We start from the raw sequence: 25,725 nt of genomic DNA on the forward strand, positions 1-25,725 counted from the left end.
TGTTACTTTGGATTCATTTATTCATCGCTGTGTTTCAAAGGTCAGTTTTGTCTTTATTTACTGTTCTTGTTGCAACTGTCTCGTCTTCGTCAAATCACTTTGTTTGTCTAGCTTTGACATTTCTTCTGACCAATTACTTTCACAGAATTCTCTGTGCGATCTATGCATTTAACCTTTTTGAAGTCTGCTGATTCTGGCTTGATCTGTGTGTTTGCATATTCATCTTTATATTTTTTATTATTGGGGTTTATCTATGACGTACAGGATAACCAGAGCAATGGCGTATGTCCAAAAAAAAAACATTTTATATAAATTTTCCCAATAACCATGTAACAACCCAGATTACAGCCTTCCCCATGCAATCCAGTAATAATAATTTGTTATAAATTTTTTGTCTTATTTCAGGTTAGATGTAAAGTTTTTCCTTTTAGAAGTTATTGTGAACGTAATTCAACGGGTTCATTGTCTTTATTGATGTGACGTCTAATAAATCGATGAATGCCGGCTGCACGCACGAAAAAGTGTCCCGTTACGCTGTGTCCCATTACGCTCATTGTACGCTTGTGCCGCATCTATCTCTCTTCCACTCGATTGGAACAACCTTGGTTTGACTTTTTCGAGGCACATTAAACTTTGAACACTCCCATTCGTTTCCTACTTTTCCTATCATCGTCCTATCCTTAACAGAATAACACAGATTGGAAGAAGTTAAATAGCAAACATGTATAAAAGTTATAGTTAAAATAATCTCTTCGTTAAAGTAATAAACATATTTGAATTAATGAGTGCAAATAAAAGTAAATTTATCAATTAAATTGTAGATTTCATTTCACTCCTTCTTTGTATCCATACAAAATAGTGATAATTCAATAAAAATGATTCAATTTTATTCATAAAAGTATGCAATCATTTCATCAATGTTTTGTTATGACGTCACGTTAAACTATCGTCCGTAAACCAACGTTACAGACAACCAAATTTTTTTTTAAAAGGTATAAATTTATTTTTGAAGTAATTTTTTTTGCTGGCTTCTAGGTGTGGGAAGGCATGCTGACGTAATCCTCCTTCGTTATTTTCACGACCGAGGCTTTGTTTCACACGCTAGGCGTTTGAGTCACTGTCACAGGAGTGTGAGAGAGAGACAAAATTGCTGCGTCGTGGGAATGGAAGTAATAATTTCGTGGAGGTTTCTGTTGCCATGCGCCGTGATTGGCTGAGAATTACTTCAGCGAGCCCAGAACACTGCCTGCACAAAGGGAAGGAAGGCTGTATATTAGTCACTGTCCGGGCGTGGTCGGGCGATGGCTCCGTGTTATATCTTTTTTGGATGTACATTTACATTTTTTTTTGTTTGTTCGGTTGGTATTTTGATTTTAAGTAAATAAAAAAAACAAAAGATAATACATGAAACGTTGCATGAGAATTTCATCGTGACCCGTTCGTTACTAACCTGTCATGTTTACACACCACCTAATTTTGAGCTAGCCGGAGGTGATGAGTGGTAACAACCGGAATCATTCAAAGAACAATAAATTTTAATGACGGAAACAAAAACCAACATAAATGTAACTTTTCCGGAGACACGTAAAGCAATTCGACATTCACTTGACTAGAGAAAAGGTAGCTGACAACAGTTCGCCCCAGGCAGCGCTCAGAAGAAGTGGGGGAAGCAGCGGACGACGGCCGACACCCAGAGCGGGGCCTTGGGGCCGGCGCAGCGCGGGGGGAATGGCGTGCCGCGCGCGAAGAGGCTGTCGCGCTCGTCGGCCAGGCGGGCACGCAGCTCGGGGTCAGCCGTGACCAGCCCCGCCTGGCTCTCCAGGTCCCGCTGCACGGAGCGCGCGCCTGCACACACACGGCACTTTTCCATCACCCAACTACACGAAACGAGGACACAAATTCTGAGAAAACGTAACTTCACATTTCGGTGCAGAAAACGTAGCTACGCAACCAGCGGCAGTTGCATCTGAGCCGTCCCGAGGCCACAGAATGTGAACTACGAGTATGTAAGCAATGCTTCCAAGGGGCGACTCCAACATTAACTTTCAGGTAGTCCCTCTACACGAAACGAGAACACAAATTCTGAGAAAACGTAACCTTCACATTTCGGTGCAGAAAACGTAGCTACGCAACCAGCGGCAGTTGCATCTGAGCCGTCCTGAGGCCACAGAATGTAAACTACGAGTATGTAAGCTGTGTTGCCTAGGGGCGGCTCTTTCGGGTAGGCCCGGACTACAACACAGGGAAGTATGCACAGTTTTGGGAGTCCAGGCTCCACCCGGGGGTTTGCCCCCCCCCCCCCCCCCTATCAAGGAGAGGTCCGGTAAACTTTGAAAATTAAAATTGCAAAATGGTAAGTTTAGTGGCTTTCTAGGGGTAATTTATTGCTCTCTGAAGTACAATAAATATAGCACGTATTTTAATCATTAGAATTATTATAAATAAACCTATAATTATATGTACCACCAAAATACACTCTAATATCTATAAAAGTCACAAATATTTGTTAAGATTAAACTTGTATTAATATAAAGTGAATATTACAACACAACTCGTACGTTACTGGCGAAAGTATAGATTCATTTAATTACAAACTTACGTTCTCAAAAGGACAGGTGATTACAATTTATTATGAAAATAAGATTTACCTTTCTTACAGTTTTCAAAATATACCGATGGTTTAATTTGAATTGTGTATTTTTATAAAAAACCTTATTTCTAAGGTTGGCCTGGGTCTACCTGCTGGAGCTGACATTGAGTGTTGCTATAGGAATAACTTATGTAAATATGCATACATGCAATAAAATAAAATCATGAGTACTTACTAATAAATTTTTTTTGGATAGTTTATAAATATTTTATACAGTATATACTATACAATATATTAATATTTAAAAATAATAATGCCCATAGGAAATACATGAAACCATATTGTTACGACTCTGCTGTTACGACCACCCTCTCTTACCCCTTTTTGAGGAACATTGTACGTATTATTATTTTTTAAGTTGAAAATTGAAGAAAATTGGTTGTAAATTTGCTTGAAGAGAGTTGCCCTGCGGTTATGGCGAGCGCAGTACTGCACGTGGTGCAGTAGACACCCCTCCCGCCCTCCCTCCTCAGGCACATAACGGTACCGCAGTGCCTGCATGACGTCCAGTCATTGTGATTTCACAGTGTTATAATTATCACTTACTCTTGGTCACGCTACCCTTTTTGTCTGCTTCTGCATTATGACTTCCATTTGCGCGGTTTTGTGTCTCTATTGGTTTTGATTACTGTTTGTAGTTACTTTTTACTCCGATTTGATTGCGTTTTAGGCTTGATTTTGTGAATAGTTGGCGGCAGCGCTGTTTTTTTTATATTACATTACATGGACATATAATTAGTGTACAATGAGTAGATCAGATCCCGTAATTCGGGAAATGATTAAGGGTTACTAAATTATTCTTTTTTGTTTGCAGAAATAATATCCCTATATTTTAAGGGTTTTTTAAGGTTATTCACGGGAGGGTTTTCTTATTTTACATTACATTAGGTGATTAAATTAAGAGATAACTAATACAGAAAAAAAAAAAATTTAACATAGTTTGCCAGACTCAACCACATCATTAGTATACTTTAGTTGACGGAGAAGAGAGTAAAAATGTATCAAAACAGTTCAGAAACAGGATATACTAGATAAGACTTTATACACATCTGTAAAACAACACTGTACAAATTTCGTTCAAAATGTGGCAAAGGAAACCTTTACTGATCTGGTAGAAACATAAGGCTACAAACATAACAAATGACTCGTTTAACTGTGGCATGTTTCTCAAGTAGACATACACATCTTCTGTCCGGAAGCATGGCCACCCCTCCTCACTTGTGTTCTAGCTGCAGCAAGCAAGGTTCGTCTTGATAGCTCTGTTTATTATATTTTCCGACAGAATACTAACTCGGTGCAAAAAATGGCATATTTTGACCTATGGGGTGGGGGAGGGGAAGTTTGTTTTGTCAAATTGTCCTAAATGTTTATTACGACCCTATTTCCGAGAACCGTGAGGAGTGACAACAGGTTTTTACTGCAACTACAAAAATTATAAATTGAAATGTCACAAAAGAATTAGGTATTTATTGTAAATGTCAAAAACTATTGCAACATATCAAAAAAAAAATTTAAGCGGCCAATTACAAGAGTTATCAGCTTTTTGAAAGAATAGCTTGTGTTTCCACCTACGTTAGTTTGACTACTGCAAGACAAAAATGTTTCGGATGCAGAAGTTACGAATAGATATTCTGTTAAGTGCTAAATTATTACATTGAATAATATTTTCTGACTTAAATGATCCTCAGTGTGCATATAACCCCACAAAGACACTCGTAATCAGCAACAACTGAGAAACTCAACCAAACATGGGACAAGCACAAATACAGGATTACATCATTAAATATAAGTGTAAAGTGCAGAAAATGTTCATTAACTAAATGTTATTGGGGTTTAGTTTTATTTTTTTACTTTGATTCAATACCAATTTGTGCCTGGGTAAATTATTTACATTCAAATCCTTTTGCGATTATTTATGTATTTTTTGACGTGACGTCTAATAAATCGATGAACGCCAGCTGCACGCACAAAAAAGTGTCCCATTATGCACATTGTCCCATTACGCTGTGTCCCGTTACGCTCATTGTACGCTTACGCCGCATCTGTCTCTCTTCCACTCAATTGGAACAACCATCGATTTGACTTTTTCGAGGCACATTAAACTTGAAACACTCCCATTCGTTTCCTACTTTTCCTATCATCGTGCTATCCTTAACAGCATAACACAGATTGGAAGAAGTTAATTAGCAAGCATGTATAAACGTTATAGTTAAAATAATCTCTTCTTTAAAGTAATAAACATATTTGAATTAATGAGTGTAAATAATAAGTAAATTTATCAATTAAATTGTAGATTTAATTTCACTCCTTCTTTGTATTCATACAAAATAGTGATAATTCAATAAAAATGATCCGATTTTATTCATAAAAGTATGCAATCATTCCATCGATGTTTTGTTATGACGTCACGTTAAACTGATCGTCCGTAAACCGACTTTACAGACAACCAATTTTTTTCATGCGTGCACTCACCCATGTTGGAGGAGCCGACCAGCGACAGGCAAGGCGCGTGCTCGCCGGGCCGCGAGTACCACAGGCCCTTGCCGTGGTAGGTCCAGCCCGCGCGCCGGTACTCCCACAGGCACACCCGTGCCTCCTGCCCCGCCGCCACCACCGCGCGCAGGAACGCTCCGGCCAGCAGCCGGTAGGCCGTCGGGACGGCTCCCGCCGGTCCCCGAGCGCCCAGGAACCCGTTGGCCTACCACACATAGCACACACTCGCGTAATTCACTCCTCATGTTTAGTGTAAATAGTGCAGTGCCTGAAGAAAAGAACAAAACTGTCACGTTGGCCAGCCTGCCTGGAAGTTGAGGACTTTTCGGTTTTAACAGGTGGTCCATCTGGCGCCCGGAAGTGACGTTTTTTCTACAGTCAGTTGTTGTTGTGTTGTTGTTACCTCATGTTAGTAAAAAAACGTGTCTTGTCGTTGCAGTGCAATCCAAGTAAAAGAGTGCAATCATTGGTGGTGTTTGGAATAATGCGCGCCATATTGTGGGTGAACAAACACTTCAGTTACTGTGAGAGTTGGCAATCCTGAGAACAAGTGAGCGAGAGAGGAAGTACTAGTGTGGAGGATGTGTTTGGAAGAAGCGTGGTAGAAAGTTGAGTGTAGAACTGAAGATGTTTGGATTGTAAACGTAGTGGATAAAGCGTTTGATGCTAACTGGGATATCACTATTTATAATATTAACAGTTACGATTTGTTCAAGAAGTAACCTAATAGCTGTTCATAAACATTCAAACACAGCTCTATTCTCCTACATACAGGTATGATTGTGGGAAGTCCTACAACAAAGTTCGCACATTTAGAAAATCTACCTCGTTATAGAAGGAAAAATACAAGTCATTATTTCAACACAATGTCTTAAAAAGTTGTTTCAAGCAAGTAATTTAATTCCAATTTTTAAGGTACTATGTCGCTGAAAGTGCCGACCATACGGCTGGCAACGACTCCCAGCAGCGATGTCTGGTAGCTCAAAATGCTCACTGTGACTGCCAGCGTGATATGTGGTGCTTATCTCTCGCAGGATGCGTACTGCAGATTAATTGTTCAGTTGGAAAATTTAATTTACTCAAATTTTCTGTGTATAGTTATGAAAAAAAAAGGCTAAATAATAAACAAATTTATTCAAGACTTTGAAAGGCTGAACTTTTGTAAAACAGGAAAATGTATAATATACCCTAAAGGTAATTAATTTATTTGAGAGTTCAAGCCTGTCATCTATTATTAGTCCTCATGTAATGTAAAGACACTGATTGCACATTCACCTTTTATTTTATTGTTGGCTGCACTGCTGACTGGCCATATTCTTTCATGAGAAGAAGCTCAAGAGTCACTACTCAGTGTGAATGTGATTGCTAAATATGATTGAATGATAATTTACCAAGTAAAAATTTCAATTAGGTTATCTTTATGTTATGAAATCCTGTTGTAAGATGAACCCCTAACCTAATATGTGAACTGCCAACTGTTGGCTTGATGAAGGCTTGGTGAATTCGTTGAACTATGCAGAGGCAGTTATGATTGTGCGATCTTAGAGAAAATTTCATTCCATGGAAATAGTTTATATTTATAACAAAGAGACTTTTTTCTTGCAGACATCCCTTCAAGAGTGTTAAGAGTTTATGAAAGGTTAGGAAATAATTCAGGTAATTTATATTTACTTAAAAAAAAATCCTATTTAACGCCAGGAAAAAAATGTAAAATCATGAAAACTGATTGAAATTGGTGTATGAGCATTATTATAAAAATATATATTTAATGTTTTTTTTATGTTATTAAACTTATGCTTTCTCACAGTCATATAATATAGAATTTTACTTATTTTATAACTTCATTTTTTTTGTTGAGACAAGGTTAAAGCGTGAAGTTACCAATTTACTTTTGCCTTTGCTTCCAGGGAACTGCTCTCACGTTTGCGTTTACTCTGCAAGAAGCAGAACCTACCGTTATGTATACTCCAAAGAATGTAGCCTTGGAAAATCAACAGGTTTCAATAAAATTTTATGTGAGCAATTTTATAATAAATAGACCAATGTATTGTAACAACCCAGGTTACTGCCCTCCCCACTTGTTAAACGGTTTAATTAACAACTTGTTATGGAGTCCCATCATGTTCAGTACATCTGTTAGGTTTTCTGATATTTAAATGACAGCTTATTATTCTTTTCAGGAAGTACCGGTATTACTGCGCTCGCCAAATGTTTTAAAATCATAAATATTTCATAATCATAATTTAAATTTTTTCATGATTTTTTTAAAGGTTTTCTGACAATCTACTTGCTTTATGGTGATTAAGCCCCTAGGCCTTGTTCTTATCTGTTTGTTTGTGAAAGTACGTTTTTATGAGCGTTCACGTATTTAATAAAGATTTTTTTGTTTTTGCTTTGTTCAAAATGACAAGTTAACGCAGTTTTATTTCGTATTTTTGTTGTTCTTGCCATTAGTCTTTGTCTGAAGGCGAGCAGGTACATAGTCTGCCCGGTGTGCGATAGTCAGAGAGAGACAAAGAGTTTGGTAACCGTGAGAAAGGACTCAGTGCTGTTGTCATGCCATGCGCCAGTATTGGCTGGTATTTGTTCCAGTTGTTTTTTTTTTATTGGTTAAAATTTATGTCACCGGAACTGTGATTTTTTCCTTGGCGTAATTTTTGCCGAAATAGCCTCGGTGCAAGGGTTGGGAAATTGTATACTGCGATGTTTATGTGAGGGAGGTGCTGTGATTGGCTGGAAAGGTCATGCACCTGCCACTTCCTCCGGATGGTGCACATTTGCATGTAGCCTAGTTACTCAGCGTCTGAACGAGGTACCAAGAGATCCGTGTGCCGGTCGTTGGCTCACGTATTATGTGTTTACGTATGTGCGTTTAGAGTAAATTTTGTGGTTGTGATCTGGATACTACCTGATACAATCTACTTTCTTTTTTTGTTTTTGGAACTTTTCAACTAGAATTTTCTGACCACAGTCGCAGATATTTAGCCCACAACAAGAATTGAGTGAACGTTGTCTTTTTTCCGAGGATGTGATCCTTTGGCCTGTACCGTGAGTTCGTGTGCAACTACAAACTATCTTTAAAGGTTCTAATATTAATCCTTCAGAACCTGCGAACAGTCGACGTGTTTGCCTTGAAATCAGTAAAGAGGTTATGTGCGACTTGTTTGTTAACTCTACCTGCACTTGTTCGCTTGGCTTTGAAATGGCCGCCGTGATGACTTGTGAATATTTGAAAATGCTAATAAAAACAGTTAATATCAGTTTGTGTCCGAGAGACATTACTTCAGTAAACTAATTGTTGGCAGTAACATTTCTTTGGAAATAACATGATTTTTTGGCACCCAAATGCTTTATGCAAGTATGTATGTATTTGTGAATGTCCACTTTAGGCCCAGTATTTTGAGCTAGCTGAGGTGGTGTGGGGTGTAACAGTGTATGTAGGGAAAAAGTTTGCAGCTCATCATAAATTTAACATGGATGAGTCAAGTATCTTGACTACATCCAAATATGTCCTAAAGGTAATATCCCCAAAAGAAAAGAAAATTATGTATCCATAAAATGACATCCAGAAAGAAAGGACAGCCAGCGACTGCAGTATGCAGCATGAGTTGGGGGAATTTTTGATTCTCCCGCTATCATGTTTGCAAGGGAACGAATGAGACCAAAGCTATTTACTGAAAGAACATTACCAATGATTTGTAAAACTAGCTTTTTAAATAATGAACTTTTCGTAGAGTTGTTAAAACATTTCAACAGCTTCATAGCCCACTCTTTCTTATGATGGCCCTTCAGTAGCATCAATGACCTCTGTTGTGACAGCTGAAGTAGAGGTTGGGAATATGAACTGTCCTGGCTGTGACAAAGTCTATGAAGAACCTATTACGGTACTGAGAACTGGACACAATGTAGTGTGTGCAAACAATGGTGGTATCACGACAGCTAAGGCTACAAAGGCTTGCAACTCTACAAATGTTCCATATGCTAATGCACATTCTTAGAAGACTGTGCATGCTGGATTGTGCATTTTCTCTGTATTACAAAATATTTTGATACATAAAAAAAAAAATTTAACTCCTATAGTAATAGTTCATTTGATTTTTATGTGTTCCTGAAACTCATGTCTTTTGAAAAAAAAAAAAAAATAAAGCATCTCATTGTCATTGGTTACAACCATTGTGTTGATATAGACAAAAATAAATACAGTCACAATCTTATAAGCCTTTACCTTATTACAGGTCAAAGTTGACTTTTTCTAAGACACTTGTATTTGAGATTCCAATTCACGTTAAAGTCTAAGCTAAAGTATATTTAAGGTCACATTGTTTTACAACTAAGGATATTTTAAAATCAAGGTTGTCCTTTGAAGGGCAGGAACTTCAATTCTATTAATCAAACTGTTAGTTTTTGAATGTTAGAATAATCAGTTGTTATTGTAAATTTAATGTATTACGGTTAGTTCTCACATAGTCACATAATCAGTCGTTATTGTAAATATAAAGTTTTACGGTGAGTTCTCACACAGTCCCATATTCAGTCGCCATAGTAAATATAAAGTGTTACGGTGAGTTCTCACACAGTCACATAATCAGTCGTTATTGTAAATACAAGGTTTTACGGTGAGTTCTCACACAGTCCCATAATCAGTCATTATTGTAAATACAAGGTTTTACGGTGAGTTCTAACACAGTCACATAATCAGTCGTTATTGTAAAAACAAGGTTTTACGGTGAGTTCTCACACAGCAACATAAACAGTCGTTATTGTAAATACAAGGTTTTACAGTGAGTTCTCACACAGTCACATAATCAGTCATTAGTGTACATATGAGGTTTACGGTGAGTTCTCACACAGTCACATAATCAGTCGTTATTGTAAATATAAAGTTTTACGGTGAGTTCTCACACAGCCACATAATCAGTCCTTATTGTAAATATAAGGTTTTATGGTGAGTTCTCACACAGTCCCATATTCAGTCCTTATTGTAAATATAAGGTTTTATGGTAAGTTCACACACAGTCCCATATTCAGTCGTCATTGTAAATATAAGGTGTTACGGTGAGTTCTCACACAGTCACATAATCAGTCGTTATTGTAAATACAAGGTTTTACGGTGAGTTCTCACACAGTCACATAATCAGTCGTTATTGTAAATACAAGGTTTTACGGTGAGTTCTCACACAGCCACATAATCAGTCGTTATTGTAAATATAAGGTTTTACGGTGAGTTCTCACACAGCCACATAATCAGTCCTTATTGTAAATATAAGGTTTTATGGTCAGTTCTCACACAGTCCCATATTCAGTCGTCATTGTAAATATAAGGTGTTACGGTGAGTTCTCACACAGTCACATAATCAGTCGTTATTGTAAATACAAGGTTTTACGGTGAGTTCTCACACAGTCACATAATCAGTCGTTATTGTAAAAACAAGGTTTTACAGTGAGTTCTCACACAGCCACATAATCAGTCGTTATTGTAAATACAAGGTTTTACGGTGAGTTCTCACACAGCCACATAATCAGTCGTTATTGTAAATACAAGGTTTTACGGTGAGTTCTCACACAGCCACATAATCAGTCGTTATTGTAAATACAAGGTTTTACGGTGAGTTCTCACACAGTCACATAATCAGTCGTTATTGTAAATACAAGGTTTTACGGTGAGTTCTCACACAGTCACAAATCAGTCGTCATTGTAAAGACAAGGTTTTACGGTGAGTTCTCACACAGTCACAAATCAGTCGTCATTGTAAAGACAATGTTTTACGGTGAGTTCTCACACAGTCACATAATCAGTCGTTATTGTAAAAACAAGGTTTTACGGTGAGTTCTCACACAGTCACATAATCAGTCGTTATTGTAAATACAAGGTTTTACGGTGAGTTCTCACACAGCCACATAATCAGTCGTTATTGTAAATACAAGGTTTTACGGTGAGTTCTCACACAGCCACATAATCAGTCGTTATTGTAAATACAAGGTTTTACGGTGAGTTCTCACACAGTCACATAATCAGTCGTTATTGTAAATACAAGGTTTTACGGTGAGTTCTCACACAGTCACAAATCAGTCGTCATTGTAAAGACAAGGTTTTACGGTGAGTTCTCACACAGTCACATAATCAGTCGTTATTGTAAATAAAAGGTTTTACGGTGAGTTCTCACACAGTCACATAATCAGTCGTTATTGTAAATACAAGGTTTTACGGTGAGTTCTCACACAGTCACATAATCAGACGTTATTGTAAATACAAGGTTTTACGGTGAGTTCTCACACAGTCACATAATCAGTCGTTATTGTAAATACAAGGTTTTACGGTGAGTTCTCACACAGTCACATAATCAGTCGTTATTGTAAATACAAGGTTTTACGGTGAGTTCTCACACAGTCACATAATTAGACGTTATTGTAAATACAAGGTTTTACGGTGAGTTCTCACACAGTCACATAATCAGTCGTTATTGTAAATACAAGGTTTTACGGTGAGTTCTCACATAATCAGTCGTTATTGTAAATATAAGGTTTTACGGTGAGTTCGCGCAGTCACGGTCTGGAGCCTCACTACTCCCAGGGTGCGAAACACTCACACTGGGGTGCGCCATGAGGACGTGGTAGCTGGCGAGGGAGCGCTGCAGGATCACCTCCGTGTACGTGCCGGGGAGGTTGAAGTAGCCGGTGGCCAGGTGCACGGTGGAGCCGTGCGCCGCGCTCTCCAGGACGCGCCGTGTCAGCACGCTGTCGCAGTGCACGCCCAGCTGGCCCATCTCCACCAGCGCCAGCACCCACGTCTCCGCGCCTGCCTCGGCGCGCAGCACACGTCACACGTCCTCATCAGCATCCTCACCAGCCGTTATCTGAGCCTCAACTTTTCTACCAGTCACTGCTCTGCCCTGGTCTCAAACCCACAATCTCTTTGAAGTGTACAGAGAACAAGCAGTGTCCTGCGTATTCTCCAGTCGCCGCACAACAGTGAAACACCTCTTCTACTACAGACACGAGACTCTGCGATCAAGCTTAAATGATGTTAGACAGTTATCCCGTGAAATAAACAAGTTAACCATGTATTCGTCCTCCTCTACCCGCTTATATCGCCCCCGCTGATACTTTTCTCCTCCCCTGTTTTATTAATTCTGACCAAGTACAAGCCAGTAACCAATATTTACAGGAGAGATGAAAAAGGGGTGAAAAGAGCAACAAAAGTATCCTGCCTTGCATTTCTAGGCATTTTCCCTTAGCTATACGTTTTCCTTCAGCAGCTCGCCGTTAAAAAATACACAGCGCTGCAACGACAAACACGCTCATGAAAACACTGTACATTTTAGTGCAAGAAACCAACTAATTTTTGAAAGCCATCGGGGAATTATTTGTTTGCCTAGCTAGTTGAAAAAGCTTATTTGAAAAACTGCTCATCCTGCCTTCAAACTGTGTCACTTAAGCCATTTTTGAGCCCTGTTTACTGGCGAACCTACCCTGCAGATGTGAGGAACAGAACATGTGTTAGGTAACTATGGGTTTGCCAGCGAATAGCCGTAGGGGGAGGAAGTTACTACTCAATTGCTCTTCTTTATCCTCTCACACTGCACATGGTTGCGGTTGCTATGCGTCACGTGCTGGAAATGTTGGAACATGGAGGGAAAGGTGAGTATAGTTCATTTGCGGTAAAATATATATTTTTAGGGCCCTGCTAATATTTTCAATCCAAGAAATATACAAGTTTGTGACTTTCCAGCAGAAATACTGCTGTGTGACTAATAAACAAAGTGAATCTAGTCCATGCTTTTAAAAAAAATTAATGTCTTGTCATAAGAACTGATGCATTGTTTAATAACAGTAAATGGCTGTAGCGTTGGCTTAAAAATATTCCTTTTACCGGGAATGGTGTTTTAGTTTTCATCGCAGATGGGTAAGGGAGGTGGGGTGGGGGTGCGGATATGTTGAGAGGTTCTCAAGGGAAGGTTGTATGGGGGGAAGGAAGAAGGGGAAGACAGGATAGGCTGTGTTTCTGGGAGGGATGAGCTTTAGCCTTGAGGGAGGGGTAAGCCATACAACAACACAATGATGTCATAATGACGCTGCTGCTGCCAGCCTAGCTGGATGAGTTTCACGCGAATTTTTAAGCGGAATGCCCAATTTTTTTTCTTGTTCTTATAGGAATGTAACTGCGAGTATTACAACCCGCACAAAATATATGCTGTGCGTTAAAAAATAACATTTTGATAAGCTTTCATTGCTAATTTTTACTAATTTTTTCTGGTTATTTATATTTTGGTGTCAAAATTTCAGATTTCTCAACAGTTCCTGAGAATTTACTCGAAAAATTGCTGCTTCGTTAAATCCGGAGTTCGTAAAATTAGAGCTCTAGTGTATAAACTTCAGGAAATTTTTTTTTATCGGATTACGTTGAGACTTGAGATTATTAAATAGTTTCTTCAAGTGTTATATTTCAAAAACCATAAACCAGTATCACATATCTTTGTTTCTAATTCAAATAGCCCATTGTTGATGTCGATAGAAGCTAGAATTTTCTGAACGTGAAAAATGTTTTTATTCCCGAAAACACAGCGTGTAATATTATTCCTTCCCAGTGGGGAAAGTCAGGATCCCACACACCCCTAATACAAATATAAACGACAACATGCACTACCGTGCCGTCTAGTGAACACAGGAGCCCAGCGGTGAGCGGGAGACCCACCTGGCGCGGCGGGGAGCTCCCGGGAACACCGCGCGGCACCCTGGTAGAACTGGCGCACGTGCGCGGCGGCGGCGGCGACGAAGGCGCGCCGACTGCCGCGGTACGGGTGCAAGGTCCAGCCCGGGCTCAGGCTCTCGCGGTCGGCCGCGTCCAGCCGCAGGGAGAAGTCGCAGACGCGCCCCACCAGGCCGTGGTAGAAGTCCGCCAGTGGCCGGCTGCCCTCCACCACCACGTAGCGGTCCTGCCGGTTCGTGAAGTAGTCGTGGCTCAGGTTGGCGCTGCAAGCAGGGCTCTAGTTCCATCACAGGGTACAACCACTTGTAGTGGTTTCAGCAGTAACTATTTAAATTTATTACATTGGTTCGATGAATATTAAAATTTTCTGCGCCGGCTTAGCTACTTACGTAACGAGCATAATACCACTTACTTTCAGACCACTGAGTGAGTAATAAATGTCCTTATTGATATAGTCTGGAACACCAAGTTTATAACAATTTATATCTTTTATAAAATAATCATCACAATTTCAAATGAACACTTTTTATTTTCTTCTGTTTTTCCTCCTCTCCATTACATCTAACAACAACCGTTTTCTTTCTTTTTTACCCAAAGATATATCAGGTGCCATAGAGCAAAATTTGTTTCTACATATCACAGTACTAATTTTATACCATAAACATAATTACAATTTTGATGCTCATTAACCAAAACAATTAACGTAAAATACTCTGTATGAGTGTAACAGTACACACTACTAGTGTTACACTTATAAAATACATTAACACTGAGCTGGCTGACATATTTAAACATTTCTATTTTAGTTGCATATGGATTCGCTGTTTATTGTAGCGGCACACACATCATGTGATAACCTTCAGGTCACTAACGCAAAACTGCAGCACGCTTAGGAAACTATGCGGTAAGCCTTTTCAAGGCAAGAATTAAATAGCGACACTGTTCCTGATGGCAGCAACGTCAAGCACCTCCCTTCTCAACAGGGCACGCCTCTGCCCCCTCCCGACGGTGTTCTACCGGCGGTGCGACAACCGAGCGGTCACAAGGTCGCGCGATTGCTGCCTTTCTTCAGCGAAACAAAAAAAAAATATTGTAAAATGTAACACGAAAGTTCTTTTCTCACTAAAAAATTATATCCAGATATGGATAAGTCCTTTGTTCTTTTGGACTAGTATAACTTTGTAAACTCAGATACACAATTTTCACTATTCAATAACGTCAAATTCTTGTAGAAAATTTCCCATGTAATGTCAACTGTTAAAAATCATTAGTAAGTAGGCTGTGTCTCATCCAGGTGTATCCCGAAAACAGGATGCGTGTGTCGGGCTGACTTCACACTCGCGGCCGTGGAGACACGAACCAGTAAGAAACCCCCCAGAGGGCGGACAGACACGGGTGGAAGCACGCACCCGCTGAAGATGACGCAGTCGTCGAACAAGTACAGCTTCATGTGCTGCAGGCCCAGCAGCTCGTTGTAGCGCGGCGGGAGCAGCCAGCGCCACGGCCGCCGCAGGAGAGGCGTGTGGTACAGGCACACCTGCCGACACACACACACCGCTGCTCTCACGACACTCACCCAGCAACCACCTCGTGCTGACCATCATTCTAGTGCCGGAACCTAATACATTATAAAAAAAAAAGGCGGTTGTCTGTAAAGTCGGTTTACGGACGATAATTTTACGTGATGACGTCATAACAAAACATTGATGAAAAATTGCATACTTTTTAATTTTCAAATATTATTTACAGTTTTTTGCAAATTTAATTTAAATAATTTGCTTAAATATAGTCACAAACAATTAGTTAAAAAGAAGCCCGCCTCAATCTGTTTGATATTATAGAAGATTCTCTCGCGCGGTGGTTGGCCGGTTCTTGCACGCTCGGCTCAGGCGGAACGTGACAATTTTTTGAGCGTGCGTGCAGCCGGCGTTCATCGATTTACAAGACATCATCACGTCAGTAATAAGGTAATATTTTCATTAATACACTTGAAAGTTACAAATTATAACAACTAAGTTTTTTAAATACAAGGCAGCATACATTCAATCATTCTGTCACTTCGCACACTGAGAATAATAGGGCCACATCTCAAAAAAACTAAACTTTACAGGAGAGTGAATACTTGAAAGTTTATTCTTAGCCTCAGCAATCAGGAAGTGCATAATGTCGTCACTGTTTCTATGGCACAAGTCAAAATATGGCCATGGTGTATTCCAACCCACCCTCAGCTGTACGAAAAATAACACCACATGTCAACATGTGGCTGTATTATTCTGATTTCTGTTTTACAAATTTAAAATGTAATAAGGACATATCTCATCTCAGGTGAATATTTATTGTACTACATATATGGCCTTGTTATACCGAATAGATATAGCCATAGACATTACAAATATACAAAAATGTAAAAAAATTTTTTTTTCAGATGTGGCCCTATTATCCTCGGTGTACGACTTGTTCTCTCTTAAATACCGTACTCTACTACAAAATATTTATAGCATTATTTTGAACATAAATGAATACCTACATAATATAAAAGACAGAAAACATTCTCAACTAAAAATGCAGCGTTGTTGCCATTTAAAGAAACAGAACACGCGAGCACAGGCCGAGGCGACAGAAGCAGGGCGCGCGAGGGCTCACCCGGCAGCACGGCTGGAACTGGGCCAGCAGGGGCAGGAGCACGTGGCGCGAGTTGGGGCGGTCCCGGGAGCCGCGCGTGTGGTCCAGCAGCACGGTCAGGCGCAGCCGTCCGGCCGTCCGTTCCAGGCGGTCCTGCAGGGCGTCCACCTGCCGCAGGCACGGAGACTCCCCACACGGGCGTCGCAAGGACATAGTTTTTTGGGGGGGACTTCAATTGATTTAGTTGTTGGGGAATGTCCATGCTCTGGGGGGGAAAAAAGCGGGGTTTCCGGGAAAATTTGGGGTTTGAAGGTGCAAAAAGGTGGTTTTTAGGCATTTTTCTTTCCTAAATATTTTAATTATAGTTGGTTGCAATATATAATTTATTTTTTCTAAAAAATATTTTCAAAGAACAAATTTGTAAAAACACAGTTAAAATATCTGCATTCGGTATCGGACCTGATTTTGATTTGACACGAAGAACGAATTAAAAAATGCTCACATTACCACGATTGGACTAAATGCACCATGCACAACATATGGGTTCTATCACAGAAATCATATTTTTAATATAACTACGAAACTAAATATATTATTGGAGGGGACGAAATTGAAGACTTTTATTATTGGGAGGGGGGCGTGTTTCCCCCCCCCCCCCCCCCGGTTGCGACGCCCATGGTTCACACACGCCTGTCTTCACTAAACCAAGGATTCTCTACTCTGCAACGGGAAAAGAACTGTGCTCTAGTTTTGAGTACTTCCTTGCTCTTGAAACCAGCTGACAGATGTGTGGTTGCGCTCCAAGTGGCGCCGAAGACAAGCCGTGCCGTCTTCACTGGCGACGTCGCTGGCACACAGGATCAGTACAAGCTGTCATCTACTATGTAGGATTACAAATTTACATTCTGCATCCTCTCAATACAGATGAAATAGTGCAAAGCTAAACACTTTCTGGTGGAGGAAAGACGAGGTCGCAGAACCTCACGATCTAGAAGCTATATAATCACTAGGTTTAGGTTACATTTTACTGTGCATGGTTTTACATCTCATCGCCAACATGGTTTCAAGACAGAAAATTAAAAAAAAAAAAAACAAAAAATGGGTACTGGGAAATGGGAATGGACTCAGCCACGATCATTGAAAAGGACAAACATTTGCCTGCGGTGATTTTTGGAATCAATGATAGACCATAATCAGGATGGCATGCTAGAGGTTTGACACCCCACCTTGTATGTGATATCACTTTGAACTATTCAACAATGAAGACACTGCAACTCAATCCTCGTGCCTCTTTCCCTCGTACCCCACCCCTTTCTTTCCCCTTCCACTCCCACTCCGCCTTACCTTGGTTCCCCTTCCATTCCTTCTCCCCCTTCCTTCCCCCTTACTTCTCCCTCCTTTGCTGTTAGAGCATGTGCAACAGCCTGTTTCGCAAGCCCGACCTGGCTTCCGGTGAGCGGCTTGCGAAGGAATACCGATCTGCGAGTGTCCCAGCGAGTATGCGGGTATTCGGGGTGAGTCATGGGCACATTTTTAAATTGTAACCTCTTTTTGTTGGGGTGAAGTGGCCGCATCTGCAATGTAGATTTAGCGTTTGTAATCTCTACTGAATTGACGGTTTCGGCTGCCACTGTCTAAATTTCTGTTTTTGGTTCAACTTGCGTGCCTTGTTCTATTTTCGCCATGTTACTCCTATCAGAGAGCATCCTGAAGCCACTGTGCAACAAACTGTTTCCTCGTCAGTCTTAAGGCCTCGTCAGCCCTCATCAACGCTGTTTTTAGTTCAAGTTGAAGGGATAGCGTTGCTGTGTCACTTTGTTGTTTAGGCTATTCTCACCTAAGTTACTTACCTCTGAGTGCTGAGCATCACTGTATGTACTGCCCTGAACAACGTACTTATTCTGACTATAGCTTGTTCACCAATCTATGCAAAACGACTTGTAACCTTTTTTGAAGTCCGGTTTAGCACTTAAACTTGCATTGTGGTCCTGATTACTCATGAGCCTTCAAGCTTAAAATTTTTCTTATATAAGTTTATGTAATTCAAATTCCTTGTTAGCGTTGTTATTCTTTATGTTAATGTTTCTGAGATTAACTACAAATATGTGCAACTTCTCAAGCCCTACTTCTCTTTGTATTGTATCCCTTAGTCCTTGTAGCCATGTCATATCAAGTGTTGATGTTTTCTGAAATTAATAAACATAAAGGTGTTTGATTTGATTCCCCATGTTTTCACATTGACAACACAACTGTTTTCACCAATTAAGCCGCATTCTTGCCAGGAACATACCCAGAATTTCATTTCGGGAAATATGTCTGGGAGGGGGGGGGGGGGGGGGGGGGTAGTGTAACAGAACAACTTTGGCCCTCCTGTTTTTCTTTTAAATTCTTTCCTTTTACGTTGAGAACAATGGAATTCTTAGTATTTTGGGGAGGCGGATATAACCAACCCCTGCATACGCCCCTGGCCTCTGTTTCTTGCATCTTTGTAGTAGAACAAGGATTATCTGTTTTTCTATCAGCCTCTCGTCGTAGGAGTCTGGAGGGTATTGGGCTATTCGATTTCACAACGCAAACACCTACTAGCCTTGCACAGCAATGGCTACCACCTTCTTAACAAGATTCAAATTCCTTCCCTTGTCTGTTATGGCCGATAACTATTATCCATTGTATACCAAACACTATATCATCACTATTTATTCTGCATTTTAAAGTTGTTAAAAACCAAATATTCTCTTCCAATGACCTTTGCAGTACGCAAGTGTGACTGGCAGAATCTTATCAAACTAAAACTGCACAAAATAATTACATGATAGTAAAAACCTAAAAGGATTAATTTCACTCCTTGAGTTTTTTATTACTAAAGCAAAGTTAATGATAAAGAAAAAAAAAGCTAATATATAGGACATTGGAAAATATTTATATTTGATTTAATTAACCAAATTTTAATGTCTAATAAAAGCTCACAAAATGTAATTGAAAAACGAAAATAATGTTTGGTTATTGCAAAGTGATGAGCCATGTTTCTTCGTCGACTCTCTCAGCCTCGGTTACGTTGCGGCTATGCTACGGCAGAGCAGCTGGCAGCACGGCCACGTACCAGCTTGCGCTCCAAGCTGCCGGTCCCCAGGTACAGGGATGCCAACGTGATCCTGTGCTCCGCCGTCGAGCACTTCTCCAGCAGCGTGTCGTAGAACTCGCTCGGCTCTTTGATGATCTTCACCTGCAACAGGTTACTTCCTGCTTCCTGCTGGCGACCAATCAACATTGTCGCAAACGTCAGAATCAAACAGATTAAGCATTAGTTTTCACACTTCACAGTAATTATGTTGCTATCACATATTAGCATTAAGAAAGTGAAACAACATTTCCACTGTCAAATTCTTTATCACTGAACCTTTACAGATAGAAATGAAAGGACCGTGATAAATGAAGTTAATAACCTTATCTCAGCAGGATTAAGATGACGACACAGGTACAACTCGGCTCATGTTTCAACAGGCACATGATGTCTGCAATAGAACAAAGTAAACACGAAGAGGAAACTGACTGCTAAACCACGGTGGAGGGTGCGACGACAACAGACAACAGACAATATTGTCACAGTAGGATCAGGACGATGAGAGGTGATGAGATGAAAAAAATTGGAGCAGAGCAGAATGCGTAGGTGTGGAAAAAAGGAGCACCAACAAGAAAACCCACCAGTGCATGCCGCTCCGTCATGTTTGCCACTCGGTGGCCTCCATGGTAGGATGGTACTGACCCCTGACCCCCCTGGCCTCCTGACCTAGCACTCGCAGAACACTGCCACATGGCGTCCCTCGGAGATCCTCACCTTGGCGGGATCGACCGGGAAGGCGGGAACGCTACCGTCCAGCCACCACTTCTCCGACGCAGGCAACCGCGGCTGGTGCGTGGCCGTGCCCCCTGCCGACTCGTCCCGCTGCACGGCACACATGCTGAGAGCCTTCCTCAGCACGCTCATCTCGGTGACCGCCCGCGCGGCCGCACGGGCGCAGCGCACGGCTAAGAAGACAGACGGGCAACGCACAACTGTTACATCGCCCACGACAGCACGGCACTGCACGTCAGGACGTGTCACCGTGGTCCGTGCCGTCTGCTTGTAACACATGTTTGAAACAAGGAAACTTCACAACTACTTGTTCAATAGCTCAAGAAATGTTTCTATGTTTTTAATTTATGTTTGGAAAGTATTTTGAAGCGTGGATACATGCATTGTAAGAGATAATATAAACCAATATAAGAAAGAGAAGTTACAGAAAAAGCAATTAATAAAAAAAAACTGAACACACATCCTTTATTAAAAGTCTAAATTACAGAAAAATTCAACTTCAAATAAATTTATTTTATTTGTGTTTAGGTAAAATGTAAACATGTGCTCCCCAATTCTGAAAACCAAAATGGTCAATCTAGCAAGGCCTTACTGTTCATACACTCAATGCCTTTTAACATCACTGTATCAATATCAGCATTTATATATACATATTTGTTTTTGATGTCCTTTTAACAGGTCATAAAGAATTCACATCCTTTTCTAAATAAAGCTAATAGTGTTTAGTTTTGTAGAGAATCGCACTAACTGCTCTGACTGAGTTGCTTCTTTAACAAAATAGCTTTCAGAACATAAAACCAACAATGTTCAAGCCAACATTTAAGTCCGTGCTGTTTTTATTTTACATTTGAATTTTGACCTTTATATACTTTTTTCCAGCCTCCTCCAGTTACATATGAAAGATGATGAAATAAAATGTTACCTTAGTAGGTATTTACTTATTTGCTACAGAGAGAAATATTAAGTAATAGTTTTAAAAAGTAAATACTTAAAGAGATTTAAAGAATAAATTAATATCAGTATTATGTAATTTAAAATGTATTCCAAAAGGAAATGTAGTAGCTCTATATATTTTTATCCCATCATCACTTAGGAAATAGTAATCTTCCCCCCAAAATCAATGCACACACAAACTAAGGTGCCCCTTAAACATTTTGAGGATGAATATTATTTACTTTTCTGTTTAATTAATAACATTTAATTTATTTGTGATGTTTAAAATCATGCAGTTTTAAGGATCACTTGAGTTCCACCAATCAGGGGCTACTGTGATAACAGCCGGCCTATCCAGCGCTCCCACTAGCATATCTTAGAGGCGGTGACTCATCCACTCCCAGATATGTTAAATCAGCTTTAAAAGCATACCTTTAAATTTTAATTACAAATTGTGGAAATAAAAGGGTTTCAGAAGTTCTTTTACACATTTTTGAAGTCTTAAGCCCCACAAATGACAAAGCCTTGCCCACAATCTGATTAGTTGGAATTTGGTAATTTAAAAAAAAAAACACTCATATTGGATAAAATTATTTTATTTTAGACACATATGTGTGTATATGTGTATACATATACTGCTTTATGAAATTTACAAATCACGAAATGCAGACCATAACATACGACCAAAGAGAAAATACTGTCAATGTTTTCGCCATGTATACCTTCAAATGAAATAGGTTTTGTTAACTAGGTATGGCATATTGATGACATGCAACAATCGAACAATATGACAGTTGACATGAACGTTTGCTGCAGCAGAGCTTCCAACTGGTACAAGGAATCCTCCCCCTATTTCAGCCACCTGTACCCCTTAGGCTCCTTCTAAGATCTCTCACCCTAAAACCTTCAAAAAACTTCTCCTCAAGACATTCCATTCCCCCTGTCCTTACCAGGAATGAGCGCTTCAATCTTTCTTTTTCGACTCTACACCCAGTGTAGTCCATTCTCTGTCAGTCATCCCCGTGCAACATGCTCCCCATAGCCACCAACCCGTGAACAGCCTTACTACCACCTTCTCCTGCAATCCCTGATCACCACAATCAAACCTATGATTCTCACCCTATTTCCCCCTACCTTCAACACATACCCATTGCCCTACCCTGCATCTTCCAAACTCTCGTATCACCACTTCCTGCAGCATCGGCCTGACAAACGTGGGGTATGCCTTGGACTTAACACCATTCCTGTTCTTTTCGACAATCTCCCACGTAGATCTAGTGACTTCCTTCCCTTCTTCACCGACCGATGCTTCTGTTTCCCCGAACCTAGGTCCTTCTGCAAAGACACACCATAAACCTGTACTCCCTCATCTCCTTACCAACTCGACTTATTCCTATCCTGTATGCAACCAACCAGATAACCAACGTGTCCAAAATCCCCTTCCTCCAAAAAGATAGTCCACCAAAGGTTAGGTCTTACATTTTCAGTTCAGAAATATTATGGCCAACTTTATTTAAAAGAAGAAAAAAACACAGGAAATAAAGCGGGTAATTTTAATTTAAGAGTCCAAATGTTAAATTTAAAAACACCTTTAAAAACAGCAAAACCTGCTATGAGAATAACCTCAGGCATTTGTCAACACAAACTGGTTTCCGTATTTGCTTTTTAAACATCTTGAATTCAGATAAATTACTATATGGTTTTATTCGATGCCATGGAAATATTAAAAAAATTTATTAAAAATTGAAAACTAAAAATAGTAAAACGAATTCTGTTAAAATTTTAAGGTAAAAAAAAAATATCTAACTCCCAAATAAATAATAAATCTAAAGTGAATTAAATAATTAAAACACAAATAATGTTTAGTTAAAGAAGCAATATTTACTTTAACATAAATATCTACAAATACCTAAAGAAATTTTTGGTTAAATTATATATATATATGTATTGACGACAGTCGTCGTACCCTCCCAGATGCAGAGGCCGTACCTGGCCACCGACGTGGGCCTGAGGGAGTTTTGTCTCCCCAGTGCACCATCTGTGTAGTGCGATGGTCAGGGAGGCACCCGCGTGCGCTCTAGCATGCCAGTGGGCTTCTTTCAGTGTTATAAATAATTCTGCTGTTATGTATTTTTAAATGGTCGCGAGCCTCAATAATTATGTATATTTTGTAATCGTAACTAATTAACTGATGTGTAAATTCGCTTTTGATTAATGTCTCGCTAAGTTGTGTAAATATTCTGTGATTTTTCTCAAGTGTTTCGCCGTGCTAGTAATGTAATCGCAGCCTGGCGCGTCGCGGGGTGGGCCTCTCCCACGCCGGCCGATTTCTCCTTCCCTCCTCCGCAGCCCGCGGGCCTTGGTCCGCTGGCGGACGGGGAAGGGCAGTGGTGTTCTGGGCGCGATCGAGAGCAGACGTGCATGCCGCTCCGCTCTGCTCGTGAGGCGCGTCTTCTCAGCTCGTGGACCGACGACAGTGTAACATCACGGGTTGTCGCTGCAGCCGAGCAGCATCCGTTGTATAGTTCACCATATTGAGTCTTACGAGTTTTCCGGGACGTCACCAGACGAACGTCATAGACCGCGTACGCGGAGTTACCGACCGCCGAACCTCGCAGTCAGTACGAGACTTTTACATGACGGACCGCGCACGCGTTGCGCAACTTTACGGAGCAACCTTAATCGCCGCCATTGTTACGAGAGAAACTTCCCAGTTTGTGTCGGGACGTGTTAACGGACGAGACTTTCTTCCGGAAGTCCGGGTCGTAGCGGGGAGGGCGCTCGTTCCGCGACGGGTCCACCAGGCTGCGGCAGGCTCTCTAAGCGACAATAAAAGGGGCTCGTGGAACAGTCAACACCCAGTTATCCTTCGAACTGCCTACCATTCTTCCTCCTCACCTAATATTCCCTCCAGGTCCCGTATTTTCCGGTCCCGGCCACGTTGGCCTGCTTGTCCCCAACCGCCCCTCTTCGGGCTCGGGGGCGATTCCGCCTCGGCCTCATCCAGGTCGGAAATTATGGGCTCCGGACTAGGGGACTCTCCAGCAGGGTCCCCGGAGTCTTCGCCCGCGACCTCTATTACCTGGCACCAGGCCACGGCGAGGCCGGCCCCTTCTCTGCCAGCGCGAACTGGTGTATGTCCTCGCGGGCTCCTCTTGCCTCGAGGGGTCTCACTCTCGAGGGCCTCCCCTCGTGTCGTGGTTGCTGCAGGACAGGGTGCCACGCAGAGGTCAGATGGGGTGTCTGCTTCCAGTCCTCCGTTGGCGAAGTGTTCCTGCCCTTCCGGAGTGGCATCCTCGGCTGTCTCTCGCGGTCGTTCGAGTCCTCTGGGAGGGAGTGCGTCGGGAGGTGTGTCTGGCCCGTCGGCCGGGTCCCCTTGGTCGGGTTAAATTGGGAGTAGTTCCCCGGGGGTCGTCGCCACTCGCAGGTGGTCTTTGTGGATTTTCTGTACGCGGTGGTCGCCTAGGTCCACCATGTAGGATGTCGTCCCTAGGCGCCGTGTCATGGTGTAGGGGCCCTCCCAGTAGGGGGCGAGTCCGCCACAGTAGTTGCACAGCGCTGCCGACAGGGGGTATGCCCGAGCGTACACCCGGTCGCCAGCCCGCAGTTATGCCGGTGGTCGTGCAGTCTGTGGCGTTATCTCCTGGCTGTAGTGTGCTTGTCACGCTTGGGCCACGTCGTTGGTTGCGCTCCTCCTGGTGTTCTTCCGGATGCGGAATGCCGTGGGTTCCAACTCGCCGGGAAGTGACAGGTTACACCCCTGGGTCATTTCCACAGGAGTCATCCCAGTGGCCGCATTCACGCGCCGTCAGATGCAGAACAGTGTGTCGGCAACATTGTGGTCCCACTGGGTTTAGTCCTCCTCTAGGCGCAGCCACAGTTGGACATTCAGATCTTGGTTCCGGCGCTCGGTCGGGTTGGCCTTGGGGTGGTAGGAGGGTGTGGTGTGGTGGTTTATGTGTGCCTCTTGGCACCACACTCTCCACCGGGCCCCCAAGAACTGGCTGCCATTGTCCGTCAGGAAGGACTCCGGGTAGCCGAACCAAGTTAGGAACTCGCGCGTCAGGACGTCGATTATGATGGCCGCCCGTGTGTTGCCGCAAGGGTAGGTTTCAGTCCAACGGGTTAACTTGTCAGTCACTAGTACCATCACATCTAGCGCGAGCGTCTGGAACGGTGCTGACGGCAGGCGCAGCTGCTGCTGTTGGGTGCCGTCGCCTCGACGGGCATTGCGGCGCTGGTAGGTCTCACACTCCCGGACGTAGACCCGGACATCCCAGTTCAACCCTGCCAAGTGGTAGTACTGGCAGACGGCTCTCTGGGTTTGGTCTGATCCCGGATGTCCAGCGAGGTCATGGTCGTGGTAAAATCGCAGTGCTGCGTCGCGCTCCTCTGGCGGCACGTACATCTTCCACCCGTCCATCTCCCCCGGCGACTTATTCAGGACCCGGTGGTCCCGGACCTACC

General features: G+C 41.7%; 1 protein-coding gene across 7 annotated transcripts; it reads right to left on the reverse strand.

Annotated features, from left to right (window-relative positions):
• Window positions 1–1,517: 1,517 nt before the first annotated feature.
• Window positions 1,518–22,928, reverse strand: LOC134528459 (CDP-diacylglycerol--glycerol-3-phosphate 3-phosphatidyltransferase, mitochondrial). 7 transcript variants are annotated; one of them, XM_063362087.1, is made up of 10 exons: window positions 22,672–22,791; window positions 22,406–22,593; window positions 20,308–20,498; window positions 19,573–19,695; window positions 16,494–16,640; window positions 15,260–15,387; window positions 13,836–14,113; window positions 11,731–11,939; window positions 5,123–5,348; window positions 1,518–1,845 (listed from the first exon to the last, which is right to left on the reverse strand). In XM_063362087.1, exons 2-10 carry the CDS (start codon window positions 22,422–22,424, stop codon window positions 1,652–1,654), a joined length of 1,515 nt encoding a protein of 504 aa, XP_063218157.1. In that variant the 5' UTR covers window positions 22,425–22,593; window positions 22,672–22,791; the 3' UTR covers window positions 1,518–1,651. The 7 variants fall into 7 exon arrangements, with proteins under 7 accessions (XP_063218157.1, XP_063218155.1, XP_063218156.1 ...); XM_063362085.1 differs by lacking the exons at window positions 22,406–22,593; window positions 22,672–22,791 and adding an exon at window positions 22,848–22,928; XM_063362086.1 differs by lacking the exons at window positions 22,406–22,593; window positions 22,672–22,791 and adding an exon at window positions 22,848–22,924 and having other exon boundaries at window positions 16,494–16,625.
• Window positions 22,929–25,725: the final 2,797 nt, after the last annotated feature.

This window comes from Bacillus rossius, chromosome 1 (genome assembly GCF_032445375.1).
Source record: "Bacillus rossius redtenbacheri isolate Brsri chromosome 1, Brsri_v3, whole genome shotgun sequence".
Classification (NCBI taxonomy): Eukaryota; Metazoa; Arthropoda; class Insecta; order Phasmatodea; family Bacillidae; genus Bacillus; species Bacillus rossius.

Coding starts and splice junctions, on each gene's coding strand:
- LOC134528459 (XM_063362085.1), bottom strand. CDS start 22,890: ATGCCTGAGGTTATTCTCATAGCAGGTTTTGCTGTTTTTAAAG. Junction 16,641..19,572: donor GCAGCTTGGAGCGCAAGCTG/GTACGTGGCCGT, acceptor TGCCTGCGGCAG/GTGGACGCCCTGCAGGACCG. Junction 11,940..13,835: donor GGAGCTCCCCGCCGCGCCAG/GTGGGTCTCCCG, acceptor GCGCCGAGGCAG/GCGCGGAGACGTGGGTGCTG.